Source organism: Oncorhynchus mykiss, chromosome 31 (genome assembly GCF_013265735.2).
Source record: "Oncorhynchus mykiss isolate Arlee chromosome 31, USDA_OmykA_1.1, whole genome shotgun sequence".
In the NCBI taxonomy this organism is placed as follows: Eukaryota; Metazoa; Chordata; class Actinopteri; order Salmoniformes; family Salmonidae; genus Oncorhynchus; species Oncorhynchus mykiss.
The window spans coordinates 2,708,714-2,723,385 of NC_050571.1; the positions used below are offsets into that span (position 1 = coordinate 2,708,714).

At 46.5% G+C, this 14,672-nt stretch overlaps 1 protein-coding gene across 3 annotated transcripts in view; it reads right to left on the reverse strand.

Annotated features, from left to right (window-relative positions):
- Positions 1–4,674: 4,674 nt before the first annotated feature.
- Positions 4,675–14,672, reverse strand: part of LOC110504452 (magnesium transporter protein 1) — a 28,287-nt gene continuing 18,289 nt past the window's right edge. For all 3 annotated transcript variants that reach the window (XM_036970007.1, XM_036970008.1, XM_036970009.1), the window contains exons 9-10: positions 5,057–5,147; positions 4,675–4,878 (exon numbers count right to left, since the gene is read on the reverse strand). In XM_036970007.1, coding sequence (XP_036825902.1) covers positions 4,863–4,878; positions 5,057–5,147 — 107 coding nt within the window. In that variant the 3' untranslated portion in view covers positions 4,675–4,862. The remainder of the gene's footprint in view (positions 4,879–5,056; positions 5,148–14,672) is intronic.

Sequence of the window (14,672 nt, forward strand, 5' to 3'; positions counted from 1 at the left end):
GGCAAGACGACAGCCAGTCCTAGGGGTTAAAGGTGGACAAACGCTGCCGGGCCAGACGACAGCCAGTCCTAGGGGTTAAAGGTGGACAAACGCTGCCGGGCCAGACGACAGTCAGTCCTAGGGGTTAAAGGTGGCTAAACGCTGCCAGGCCAGACGACAGTCAGTCCTAGGGGTTAAAGGTGGACAAACGCTGCCGGGCAAGACGACAGCCAGTCCTAGGGTTAAAGGTGGCTATATGCTGCCAGGCCAGACGACAGCAAGCCCTAGGGGTTAAAGGTGGCCAAACGCTGCCAGGCCAGACGGCAGCAAGCCCTAGGGGTTAAAGGTGACTAAATGCTGCCAGGCCAGACGACAGCAAGCCCTAGGGGTTAAAGGTGGCTAAACGCTGCAGGGCAAGACGACAGTCAGTCCTAGGGGTTAAAGGTGGCTAAACGCTGCCAGGCCAGACGACAGCCAGTCTTAGGGGTTAAAGTTGACTAAACGCTGCAGGGCCAGACGACAGTCAGTCCTAGGGGTTAAAGGTGGCTAAACGCTGCCAGGCCAGACGACAGTCAGTCCTAGGGGTTAAAGGTGGACAAACGCTGCCGGGCAAGACGACAGCCAGTCCTAGGGTTAAAGGTGGCTAAATGCTGCCAGGCCAGACGACAGCAAGCCCTAGGGGTTAAAGGTGGCCAAACGCTGCCGGGCCAGACGACAGCAAGCCCTAGGGGTTAAAGGTGGCCAAACGCTGCCAGGCCAGACGGCAGCAAGCCCTAGGAGTTAAAGGTGACTAAATGCTGCCAGGCCAGACGACAGCAAGCCCTAGGGGTTAAAGGTGGCCAAACGCTGCCGGGCCAGACGACAGCAAGCCCTAGGGGTTAAAGGTGGCCAAACGCTGCCGGGCCAGACGACAGCAAGCCCTAGGGGTTAAAGGTAGCTAAACGCTGCAGGGCCAGACGACAGCCAGTCCTAGGGGTTAAAGGTGGCTAAACGCTGCCAGGCCAGACGACAGCCAGTCCTAGGGGTTAAAGTTGACTAAACGCTGCAGGGCCAGACGACAGTCAGTCCTAGTGGTTAAAGGCGGCTAAACGCTGCAGGGCCAGACGACAGTCAGTCCTAGTGGTTAAAGGCGGCTAAACGCTGCAGGGCCAGACGACAGTCAGTCCTAGGGGTTAAAGGTGGCCGAACGCTGCCGGGCCAGACGACAGCCAGCCCTAGGGGTTAAAGGTGGCTAAACGCTGCAGGGCCAGATGACAGTCAGTCCTAGGGGTTAAAGGTGGCTAAACGCTGCCGGGCCAGACCTAGGGGTTAAAGGTGGCTAAAGGCTGCAGGGCCAGATGACAGACAGTCCTAGGGGTTAAAGGTGGCTAAACGCTGCCAGTTGACAGCCAGTCCTAGGGGTTAAAGGTGGCCAAATGCTGCCGGGCCAGACGACAGCCAGACCTAGGGGTTAAAGGTGGATAAACGCTGCAGGGCCAGATGACAGCCAGTCTATAGCACAGATGTTAATGGTATATTCCACAGTAACAGAATGACACAGACAATCAGATTTTTCACTTTAAATCAATGATTTCAAAATTGAACAAACCATACAACTGTTTGCACAAGGACTACTTTGAACACTTTCCACTGAACAGTTCACAAAAACATATTTACTTGAAGAACAGTGGAGATGCAAAGTTAGGTTACAGAATGACGGGTTGTGCTGTTTGGGCTGTCATTCTGGTACAATGCTAATTTGTCAGGACTGTAGTGAGGAGACAGAACACTGGAAACATCCACAGGAGGCGGAGTAGTCATTAAGGCACTTTAATGGCAACAAGCATCATCACCACCTGAGACAGACAGAGACATACAGCAGCTCAGTCAGATATCACATAACCCTCCATACCCCAACACTCAGTTACAGACCCTCTCCGTTCTCTAACCCCAACACCCAGTTACAGACCCTCTCCGTTCTCTAACCCCAACACCCAGTTACAGACCCTCTCCGTTCTCTAACCCCAACACCCAGTTACAGACCCTCTCCATTCTCTAACCCCAACACTCAGTTACAGAACCTCTCCGTTCTCTAACCAAGTCTGTACTGATCATGAACACACTAGACCAGTAAGACACTGTAGAACCATAGACCAACACAGAGCTTTAGATGCATATAGCAGAACAAACACTGCAGACCAATATCCCCTCCCCCATTTCCTCTATGCAGATATAACAACTTTAATCCCTCCCCATTTCCTCTATGCAGATATAACAACTTTATCCCCTTCACAATGTAGATATATCATCCTTATCCCCCCTCCTCTATGTAGATAGAACATCCTTAACACCCTTCCACTATGTAGATAGAACATCTATATCTCCCCTCCACTATGTAGATGGAACATTCTTATCCCCCCTCCTCTATGTAGATAGAACATCCTTATCTCCCCGCCTCTATGTAGATAGAACATTCTTATCCCCCCTCCTCTATGTAGATATTACATCATTATCCCCCCTCCCCTCTATGTAGATATTACACCATTATCCCCCCTCCCCTCTATGTAGATAGAACATCCTTATCCCCCTCCCCTGAATGTAGATAGAACATCCTTATACCTCCTCCCCTCTATGTAGATAGAACATCCTTATCCTCCTCCCATCTATGTAGATAGAACATCCTTATCCCCCTCCCCTCTATGTAGATAGAATATCCTTATACCTCCTCCCCTCTATGTAGATAGAACATCCTTATCCTCCTCCACTCTATATACATAGCACATCCTTATCCCCCCTCCACTATGTAGATAGAACATCCTTATCCCACCTCCTCCATGTAGACAGAACATCCTTATCTCCACTCCACTATGTAGATAGAACATTCTTATCCCCTCCTCTCCTCCATGTAGATAGAACATTCTTATCCCCTTCCCCATGTAGACAGAACATCATTATCCCCTTCCCCATGTAGACAGAACATCCTTATCCCCCCTCCTCTATGTAGATATAACATCCTTATCCCCCCTCCCCTCCTCCATGTAGATAGAACATCCTTATCTCCCCTCCACTATGTAGATAGAACATCCTTATCTCCCCTCCACTATGTAGATAGAACATCCTTATCCTCCCTCCCCTCCCCCATGTAGATAGAACATCCTTATCAACTCCTATATGTAGATAGAACATCCTTATCTCCCCTCCACTATGTAGATAGAACATCCATATGCCCCTCCCCCATGTAGATAAAACGTTCTTATCACCCCTCCCCTCCTCCATGTAGATAGAGGCGAGGGGGATACGGATGTTCTATGTAGATATTACATAATTATCCCCTTCCCCTCCTCTATGTAGATAGAACATCCTTATCCCCCTCCCTCTATGTAGATAGAACATCCTTATGCCCCCCCCTCTATGTAGATATTACAACACTATCCCCCCTCCCCCCTATGTAGATATTACATCATTATCCTCCTCCCCTCTATGTAGATATTACATCATTAATCCCCCTCCCCTCTATGTAGATATTACATAATTAATCACCCTCCCCTCTATGTAGATAGAACATCCTTATGCCCCTCCCCTCCTCTATGTAGATAGAACATCCTTATGCCCCTCCCCTCCTCTATGTAGATAGAACATCCATATCCCCCTCCCCACTATGTAGATAGAACATCCTTATCCCCCTCCCCTCTATGTAGATAGAACATCCTTATCCCCCTCCCCTCTATGTAGATAGAACATCCTTATCCCCCTCCCCTCTATGTAGATAGAACATCCTTATGCCCCTCCCCTCCTCTATGTAGATAGAACATCCTTATGCCCCTCCCCTCTATGTAGATAGAACATCCTTATGCCCCTCCCCTCTATGTAGATAGAACATCCTTATCCCCCTCCCCTCTATGTAGATAGAACATCCTTATGCCCCTCCCCTCCTCTATGTAGATAGAACATCCTTATGCCCCTCCCCTCTATGTAGATAGAACATCCTTATGCCCCTCCCCTCCTCTATGTAGATAGAACATCCTTATGCCCCTCCCCTCCTCTATGTAGATAGAACATCCTTATGCCCCTACTGTATGTAGATAGAACATCCTTATCCCCCTCCCCTCTATGTAGATAGAACATCCTTATCCCCCTCCCCTCTATGTAGATAGAACATTCTTATGCCCCTCCCCTCTATGTAGATAGAACATCATTATCCCCCTCCCCTCTATGTAGATAGAGTAGGGGCATAAGAATGTTCTATCTACATAGAGTAGGGGCATAATAATGTTCTATGTAGATAGAACATCCTTATGCCCCTCCCCTCCTCTATGTAGATAGAACATCCGTATCCCCCTCCCCTCTATGTAGATAGAACATCCTTATCCCCCTCCCCTCTATGTAGATAGAACATCCTTATGCCCCTACTGTATGTAGATAGAACATCCTTAACCCCCCTCCCCTCCTCTATGTAGATATAACATCCTTATGCCCCTTCCCTCTATGTAGATAGAACATGCTTATGCCCCTCCCCTCCTCTATGTAGGTAGAACATCCTTATGCCCCCTCCCCTTTATGTAGATAGAACATCCTTAACCCCCCTCCTCCATGTAGATAGAACATCCTCATGCCTCTCCCCTCCTTCCATCTCACCACCATGTTGAACACTGACTAACTGTTATGACCCGTCTGCTGCTGCTGTCAATGGTCACCTTCATATTTACATTTAATGGATTATGTTTATAGTCATGTACAGTATTTATTAATAAAAAGACATTGTGAACTTTGTGAATGTCAATGTAAACAATGTCTTCCTGGTAGTTTCCAGCAACAGAAGAGGAGATAACCCCAGATGAACAGTGTTCTGGTGTGTGAGGCGTCCGAGGCACTATGGAGTTTCCAGGCTTCTTCCTCCCAGCTCTCTAACTCAACAGGAAACTGGAAACACAAACAGTCAGTCAGAAAACAGAATGAAAAGTAGGTAGGTGTGTGTGTGTGTGTGTGTGTGTGTGTGTGTGTGTGTGTGTGTGTGTGTGTGTGTGTGTGTGTGTGTGTGTGTGTGTGTGTGTGTGTGTGTGTGTGTGTGTGTGTGTGTGTGTGTGTGTGTGTTTATTACCTGTAAGGGTATCCATGGTATTTAGCTCTAAAGATGGACAGCAGCCAACTGAAGAAGAGCATCACCAGACCGATCCCTGCTACACACATGACTAGAGACAGAGGAGACAGAGAGGGGGAAAGGAGAGAGAGAAAGGAGAGAGAGAGAAAGGAGAGAGAGAGAGAGAGAGAGAAAGGAGAGAGAGAGAGAGAAAGAGAGAGAGAAAGAGAGAGAGAAAGAGAGAGAGAGCAGAGGTCACGATCAGATGAGCTCCTGCATTTTTCAGCATTTTCTTTTCTTAAAAAAAGATAGATTAGGAGTTAGATAAACTTTGATTTTTTTGTCAGGAACACATACTGGATTCTACCCTCTACAACATAACCCCCACTTCAAATCAAAATTTAAAACCTACAACCTGATTTTGGACGGAATTACGGAATCACCTGGAAGGTTCACAACTACCAAGGATGATTACTCTATACAGCAAATTCTCTGGAAAACAACAGAAACCTGAAAACACCATCCAACCTGGAACTGAGTGAGTAATGTTTAGTCGGAAACTATATTTTATTTCCAAAAGCCAAGAAGAAAAATACACAAAATTACTTTATAAGGACTGAATTCTAACATAATTCTGCCAAGCTTGATACAGCTTCAACTAGCACTGATGTGTCAAGTGAGAGGTGTCAAAGCCCATTAGCCCAACAATGGCAGGAGAGTTACACAGTCTACCCCAACCAAATGGAGAGGCCTTAGAAGCTCCCTCCCACTGTTCAGAGGTAATTAAAATACAGTACCCTGTGCATGTAAAGAATGATAAGGCAAGAAAAGATTACAAAATGAAGCTCCTTATGGAAAATCAAGAGACACTTTTTGCTGACTATTACAAAAATGGGAACATCAGCAACCTTATCTTCCACACAAACCATCCCCTGGCATGGCACAGTGCTATAAGGGGAAGACTACCCCTTTGTTAAGAGAGGGGAGGTTAACGAGGGGTGGAAACTCAGAATACTTGACAACGAGGACTCTGAGTCAGCTAATATAAACCTCTATAAGTCCGGAACAGTACTGGTACAGGGTAACCCCAAACAGTTTCAGCTGGACTTTCACCAAATTAAAGAATCAGCCCAGCAGGAGAAGCTCTCCCTTGACAAAGATACCCCCACCCCGAGCGGGTCAGACCAGACCTCTTCATTATGTAACCCCACAGACGAGCAACCCCCAGCGGAGAGTCAACCTCCCAGCACAGATTACTACTCCCTCATTGAAATGAAGGATAAATTCACCCAGCTGGAGGTAAGGCAGGTGGAGCTGGAACAGCATGTGATTACACTTCAGTCAGCACAGACCCAGACAACAGTCCAGCACAACAACACCCCCTTTACCAGACCCGGAATGCTGGAGGTAGAGAGAGAAATATCTGCACTCTGGACAGTGGTGAGACTTCAACAGGAGAAAGAGCAGGATCAGGAGAAGAACAGAGCACTAGAGGAGAGGATCAGACTGCTGGTGGAGGAGAGGTTGAGGGGGATGGAAGAGAGGGTGAGGGGGATGGAAGAGAGGGTGAGGGGGACAGAGGAGAGGTTGAGGGGGACGGCGTGTGACAGAGAACAACCCACTAGAGAGGTGGCCACCCCCACAGAGAAGCCAGCAGAACAGCCCTCCTCAGCACCCGACAAAAGTCTCGACACCACAGCAGAACAGTCCACACCAGACCCTGACCATAGAGTCGACATCACAGCAGAACAGACAAATGAAGAACCCCAAGCCCAGCGGCCCTCACCCCCTCTGAGCACCCCCCGTCAGCCACCTTGATAGCCCTTCTGACAACCCCCCCACACCCACTGAGGACAAACACAAGACACAGATTGTACTACGTATGGAATCAAATGGGAAATATATAGAAGAAAAAAAAAAAATCCCAAACACAGTGTGTTTAAACTCTGGTGTCCAAACACCCAGCGCGCCTTCGACCTTCTGTCTGAGGACCGACTAGGCTCACCCAGCCACATAATAATACACACAGGCACAAACGACCTGAGAGCACAGCAGGAAAGGGTGGCCACAGCACTGAATGGAGTGATTGAAAAGGCATCTTCTACTTTCCCTAACGCACAAGTGGTTATCTCCACCCTGCTACCGCGAACAGACTTCCACCCTGCCACAATAGTGGGTAAACGCAAGTATTTCCTGTGACTGTGCCTCAAAACCAAATGTTTTCCTGGCCCACCACTCCACCCTGGACTTGAACAGCCTCTATGACCAGGTCCACCTCTACAAGGCAGCAGTGCCCACCTTTGCCCGAACTCTAAAGGACATTGCTCTCAAACGTATCCCCAAAACTTCACACAGGAGCAACAGATCAATAGACACCCCACCCAGACCAGCGAGACACCCTCCCAGACCTGCAGGACCCCCCCCCCCCCCCTGGACCTACACATAGAGGACCCACGCCAAGAGGAATTACATCCAGACCACAGCACCCCCAGACACAACCACACCCCCACCCCATCCAATCAACACCCCCCCCACGTCAACCTTGCCCACACCCCATTTAGGCCCCCTCAGATCAGACCTATGCCACTCCTGCCCACCCCATGCACCCCACCCCCGCAAAGAGGGCCTCAACATGGAAGCCACACATACGCCCAGGTAGTGAGCGGGCAAACAGTCCCAACCCCCACTCTCACACTCGCCCAAGCCAATGGCATGTACCAGATGCTCAGCAGGCTCTGCTCACACTTACTGGCCTGAGGCCAAACCACGACCAACAACATTGGACACTCTATGGAACAAAAAGCCTTCACTATATCATCCTGGAATATCCAAGGCCTGAGGTCATCTGCCTTTGGCCTAAAGAGCAGGAACCCGGACTTCACCAAAGAAATCGGTAATACAGACATTGTCATCCTGCAAGAAACCTGGTATAGAGGAGACGGACCCACTGGTTGCCCTCTAGGTTACAGAGAGCTGGTAGTCCCATCCACCAAACTACCAGGTGTAAAACAGGGAAGGGACTCAGGGGGTATGCTAATTTGGTATAGAGCAGACCTAACTCACTCCATTAAATTAATCAAAACAGGAACATTCTACATTTGGCTAGAAATTCAAAAGGAAATTATCCTAACAGAGAAAAATGTCCTCCTGTGTCCTACCTATATCCCCCCCCACTAGAATCCCCATACTTTAATGAAGACAGCTTCTCCATCCTGGAGGGGGAAATCAATCATTTCCAGGCCCAGGGACATGTACTAGTCTGTGGCGACCTAAATGCCAGAACCGGACAAGAACCTGACACCCTCAGCACACGGGGACAAGCACCTGCCTGGAGGTGACAGCATTCCCTCCCACATATGCCCCCCTAGGCACAACTATGACAACATAACCAACAAAAACGGGTCACAACTCCTGCAGCTCTGTCGCACTCTGAGTATGTACATAGTCAATGGTAGGCTTCGAGGGGACTCCTATGGTAGGTACACCTATAGCTCATCTCTTGGCAGTAGTACTGTAGACTACTTTATCACTGACCTCAACCCAGAGTCTCTCAGAGCGTTCACAGTCAGCCCACTGACACCCCTATCAGACCACAGCAAAATCACAGTCTACTTAAACAGAGCAATACTCAATCATGAGGCATCAAAGCCAAAGGAACTGAGTAACATTAAGAAATGCTATAGATGGAAGGAATGCAGTTTGGAAAAATACCAAAAAACAATTAGGCAACAACAAATTCAATCCCTTTTAGACAATTTCCTGGGTAAAACAATCCACTGTAATAGTGAAGGTGTAAACTTGGCAGTAGAAAATCTTAACAGTATATTTGACCTCTCAGCTTCCCTATCAAATCTAAAACTCTCAAATAGAAAACCGAAGAAAATTAACAATAGTGACAAATGGTTTGATGAAGAATGCAAAAATCTAAGAAAGAAATTGAGAAACCTGTCCAACCAAAAACATAGAGACCCTGAAAACCCAAGTCTACGCCTTCACTATGGTGAATCACTAAAACAATACAGAAATACACTACGGAAAAAGAAGGAACAGCATGTCAGAAATCAGCTCAATGTAATTGAAGAATCCATAGACTCTAACCACTTCTGGGAAAATTGGAAAACACCAAACAAACAACAACACGAAGAATTATCTATCCAAAATGGAGATGTACAGTGCCTTGCGAAAGTATTCGGCCCCCTTGAACTTTGCGACCATTTCAGGCTTCAAACATAAAGATATAAAACTGTACTTTTTTTGTGAAGAATCAACAACAAGTGGGACACAATCATGAAGTGGAACGACATTTATTGGATATTTCAAACTTTTTTAACAAATCAAAAACTGAAAAATTGGGCGTGCAAAATTATTCAGCCCCTTTACTTTCAGTGCAGCAAACTCTCTCCAGAAGTTCAGTGAGGATCTCAGAATGATCCAATGTTGACCTAAATGACTAATGGTGATAAATACAATCCACCTGTGTGTAATCAAGTCTCCGTATAAATGCACCTGCACTGTGATAGTCTCAGAGGTCCGCTAAAAGCGCAGAGAGGGGCCTCCCGGGTGGCGCAGTGGTTAAGGGTGCTGTACTGCAGCGCCAGCTGTGCCATCAGAGTCCCTGGGTTCGCGCCCAGGCTCTGTCGTAACCGGCCGCGACCGGGAGGTCCGTGGGGCGACGCACAATTGGCCTAGCGTCGTCCGGGTTAGGGAGGGCTTGGTCGGTAGGGATGTCCTCGTCTCATCGCGCACCAGCGACTCCTGTGGGCGCTAACCAAGGTTGCCAGGTGCACGGTGTATCCTCCGACACATTGGTGCGGCTGGATTCCGGGTTGGAGGCTCGCTGTGTTAAGAAGCAGTGCGGCTGGTTGGGTTGTGTATCGGAGGACGCATGACTTTCAACCTTCGTCTCTACCCGAGCCCGTACGGGAGTTGTAGCGATGAGACAAGCTACTACAACAATTGGATACCACGAAATTGGGGAGAAAAAAGGGGTAAAAAGGGGTATATTTTTTTTAAAGCAACCCCCACTCTCACACTCGCCCAAGCCAATGGCATGTACCAGAGAGACAGAGGAGAAAGAGAGACAGAGGAGAGACAGCAGCGCAATTAGACCCAACCAAATCATGAGAAAACAAAAAGATAATTACTTGACACATTGGAAAGAATTAACAAAAAAACAGAGCAAATTAGAATGCTATTTGGCCCTAAACAGAGAGTACACAGCAGCAGAATACCTGACCACTGTGACTGACCCAAAATTAAGGAAAGCTTTGACTATGTACAGACTCAGTGAGCATAGCCTTGCTATTGAGAAAGGCCGCCGTAGGCAGACATGGCTCTCAAGAGAAGACAGGCTATGTGCTCACTGCCCACAAAATGAGGTGGAAACTGAGCTGCACTTCCTAACCTCCTGATAAATGTATGACAGTATTAGAGAGACATATTTCCCTCAGATTACACAGATCCACAAAGAATTCGAAAACAAATCCAATTTTGATAAACTCCCATATCTACTGGGGGAAATTCCACAGTGTGCCATCACAGCAGCAAGATTTGTGACCTGTTGCCACGAGAAAAGGGCAACCAGTTAAGAACAAACACCATTGTAAATACAACCCATATTTATGCTTATTTATTTTATCTTGTGTCCTTAAACCTTTTGTACATTGTTAAAACACTGTATATACAGTGCCTTGCGAAAGTATTCGGCCCCCTTGAACTTTGCGACCTTTTGCCACATTTCAGGCTTCAAACATAAAGATATAAAACTGTATTTCTTTGTGAAGAATCAACAACAAGTGGGACACAATCATGAAGTGGAACGACATTTATTGGATATTTCAAACTTTTTTAACAAATCAAAAACTGAAAAATTGGCCGTGCAAAATTATTCAGCCCCCTTAAGTTAATACTTTGTAGCGCCACCTTTTGCTGCGATTACAGCTGTAAGTCGCTTGGGGTATGTCTCTATCAGTTTTGCACATCGAGAGACTGACATTTTTTCCCATTCCTCCTTGCAAAACAGCTCGAGCTCAGTGAGGGTGGATGGAGAGCATTTGTGAACAGCAGTTTTCAGTTCTTTCCACAGATTCTCGATTGGATTCAGGTCTGGACTTTGACTTGGCCATTCTAACACCTGGATATGTTTATTTTTGAACCATTCCATTGTAGATTTTGCTTTATGTTTTGGATCATTGTCTTGTTGGAAGACAAATCTCCGTCCCAGTCTCAGGTCTTTTGCAGACTCCATCAGGTTTTCTTCCAGAATGGTCCTGTATTTGGCTCCATCCATCTTCCCATCAATTTTAACCATCTTCCCTGTCCCTGCTGAAGAAAAGCAGGCCCAAACCATGATGCTGCCACCACCATGTTTGACAGTGGGGATGGTGTGTTCAGCTGTGTTGCTTTTACGCCAAACATAACGTTTTGCATTGTTGCCAAAAAGTTCAATTTTGGTTTCATCTGACCAGAGCACCTTCTTCCACATGTTTGGTGTGTCTCCCAGGTGGCTTGTGGCAAACTTTAAACAACACTTTTTATGGATATCTTTAAGAAATGGCTTTCTTCTTGCCACTCTTCCATAAAGGCCAGATTTGTGCAATATACGACTGATTGTTGTCCTATGGACAGAGTCTCCCACCTCAGCTGTAGATCTCTGCAGTTCATCCAGAGTGATCATGGGCCTCTTGGCTGCATCTCTGATCAGTCTTCTCCTTGTATGAGCTGAAAGTTTAGAGGGACGGCCAGGTCTTGGTAGATTTGCAGTGGTCTGATACTCCTTCCATTTCAATATTATCGCTTGCACAGTGCTCCTTGGGATGTTTAAAGCTTGGGAAATCTTTTTGTATCCAAATCCGGCTTTGAACTTCTTCACAACAGTATCTCGGACCTGCCTGGTGTGTTCCTTGTTCTTCATGATGCTCTCTGCGCTTTTAACGGACCTCTGAGACTATCACAGTGCAGGTGCATTTATACGGAGACTTGATTACACACAGGTGGATTGTATTTATCATCATTAGTCATTTAGGTCAACATTGGATCATTCAGAGATCCTCACTGAATGGGGCTGAATAATTTTGCACGCCCAATTTTTCAGTTTTTGATTTGTTAAAAAAGTTTGAAATATCCAATAAATGTCGTTCCACTTCACAATTGTGTCCCACTTGTTGTTGATTCTTCACAAAAAAATACAGTTTTATATCTTTATGTTTGAAGCTTGAAATGTGGCAAAAGGTCGCAAAGTTCAAGGGGCCGAAAACTTTCGCAAGGCACTGTATATATATAATATGACATTTGTAATGTCTTTATTGTTTTGAAACTTCTGTATGTGTAATGTTTACTGTTAATTTTTGTTTATTTTACTTTATATATATTCACTTTATATATTATCTACCTCACTTGCTTTGGCAATGTTAACACGTTTCCCATGCCAATGAAGCCCTTGAATTGAAATTGAATTGAGAGACAGAGGGGAGAGAGAAAGAGACAGAGGAGAGAGAGAGGCAGAGAGAGAGAGGGGGGAAGGAGCGACAGAGGAGAGAGAGAGCCAGAGGAGAGAGAGAGCCAGAGGAGAGAGAGAGCCAGAGGAGAGAGAGACAGAGAGAGGGGGAGAGAGAGACAGTTAGTTCCAGCACACCTGTGTCACATACTCATCAAGCCTAGTTGGACCAGCTACTTCAAAAGAGGTAGAGAAATATCAAGAGATAGAGAAATAAAAAGAGACATTTAGAAATATACAGTGCCTTCAGAGAGTATTCAGAACCCTTGAGATTTTCCACATTTTGTTGTAATACAAAGTGTGATTAAAATGGATGTAATTTTTTGTGTCAAAGATCTACTCAACATATTCTGTCAAAGTGGAAAAATAATTCTTACAATATGTTTTTATTAAATGGAGAAAAAACACGAATACACTACATGACCAGAAGTACGACAAAAATCTCAGTACGCGGACACCTACTCGTCAAACATCTCAGTACGCGGACACCTACTCGTCAAACACCTCAGTACGCGGACACCTACTCGTCAAACACCTCAGTACGCGGACACCTACTCGTCAAACACCTCAGTACGCTGACACCTACTCGTCAAACACCTCAGTACGCTGACACCTACTCGTCAAACACCTCAGTACGCGGACACCTACTTGTCAAACACCTCAGTACGCGGACACCTACTCGTCAAACACCTCAGTACGCGGACACCTACTCGTCAAACATCTCAGTACGCGGACACCTACTCGTCAAACATCTCAGTACGCGGACACCTACTCGTCAAACATCTCAGTACGCGGACACCTACTCGTCAAACATCTCAGTACGCGGACACCTACTCGTCAAACATCTCAGTACGCGGACACCTACTCGTCAAACATCTCAGTACGCGGACACCTACTCGTCAAACATCTCCTTACAAAATCAAGGCCTTTGCTGCAATAACAGCCTCCACTCTTCTGGGAAGGCTTTCCACTAGATGTTGGAACATTGCTGCGGGGACTTGCTTCCATCAGCTACAAGAGCATTAGTGAGGTCGGACAGTGATGTTGGGGGCGATTAGGCCTGGCTCACAGTTGGTGTTCCAGTTCATCCCAAAGGTGATCGATGGGGTTAAGGTCAGGGCTCTGTGCAGCCCAGTCAAGTTCTTTCACACTGATCTCGACAAACCATTTTGTATGGACCTTGCTTTGTGCACGGGGGCATTGCCATGCTGAAACAGGAAAGGGCCTTCCCCAAACTTTTGCTACAAAGATGGATTATGCATATTATTCCTCCTCCACCAAACTTTACAGTTGGCACGATGCATTGGGGCAAGTAGCATTCTCCTGGCATCTCCCACACCCAGATTTGTCCGTTGGACTGCCAGAGGGTGAAGCGTGATTCTTCACTCCAGAGAACGCCAGAGTCCAATGGCGACGAGCTTTACACCACTCCAGCCGATGTTTGGCATTGGGCATGGTGATCTCAGGCTTGTGTGCGGCTGTTCAGCCATGGAAACCCATTTCACAAAGCTCCCAACGAACAGTTATTGTGTTGACGTTGCTTGCAGAGGCAGTTTGGAACTCGGTTATGGGTGTTACAAACGAGGACGTTGGATTTTTACGCGGTTCAGCAGTCGGCGGTCGCGTTCTGTGGCCCGGGTGTTCCGCCAAAATGAAATGTGATTCACATAAAACATTTAAAATAAAATTTAAACGCAATTTTTTTTTCTTCTTCACATCTTCAAACAGTCCATTTATATTTTCCAACGGGGCTACACATTTGGGTGAGGTTTTTTCCTCGCCTGAGTAGCCTCGTTTCACTGCCAAAAATACAATGAAACCATCCAGTGTTCATCGAAATAAAAACTAGCCAAATAATGAACATCCAATCACATTAAACGCTTATGGAAATTCCACTAACGGTCCGTATGTAGCCAAACGTAGCTGCTGCTCATGTTGGTATCTGTACTGACGGCACCAAAGCCATAACAGGGAGACATAGTCGAGTGGTAACACGCCTGCAACAGTTGCTACCGACGCCACTTGGGTACACTGCAGCATCAACCGAGAGGCTCTTGCTGTCAAGGGAATGCCTGACAGCTTGAAAGACGTTTTGAACACCACAGTGAAAATAATTAACTTTGTTAAACAAAGGCCCCTGAA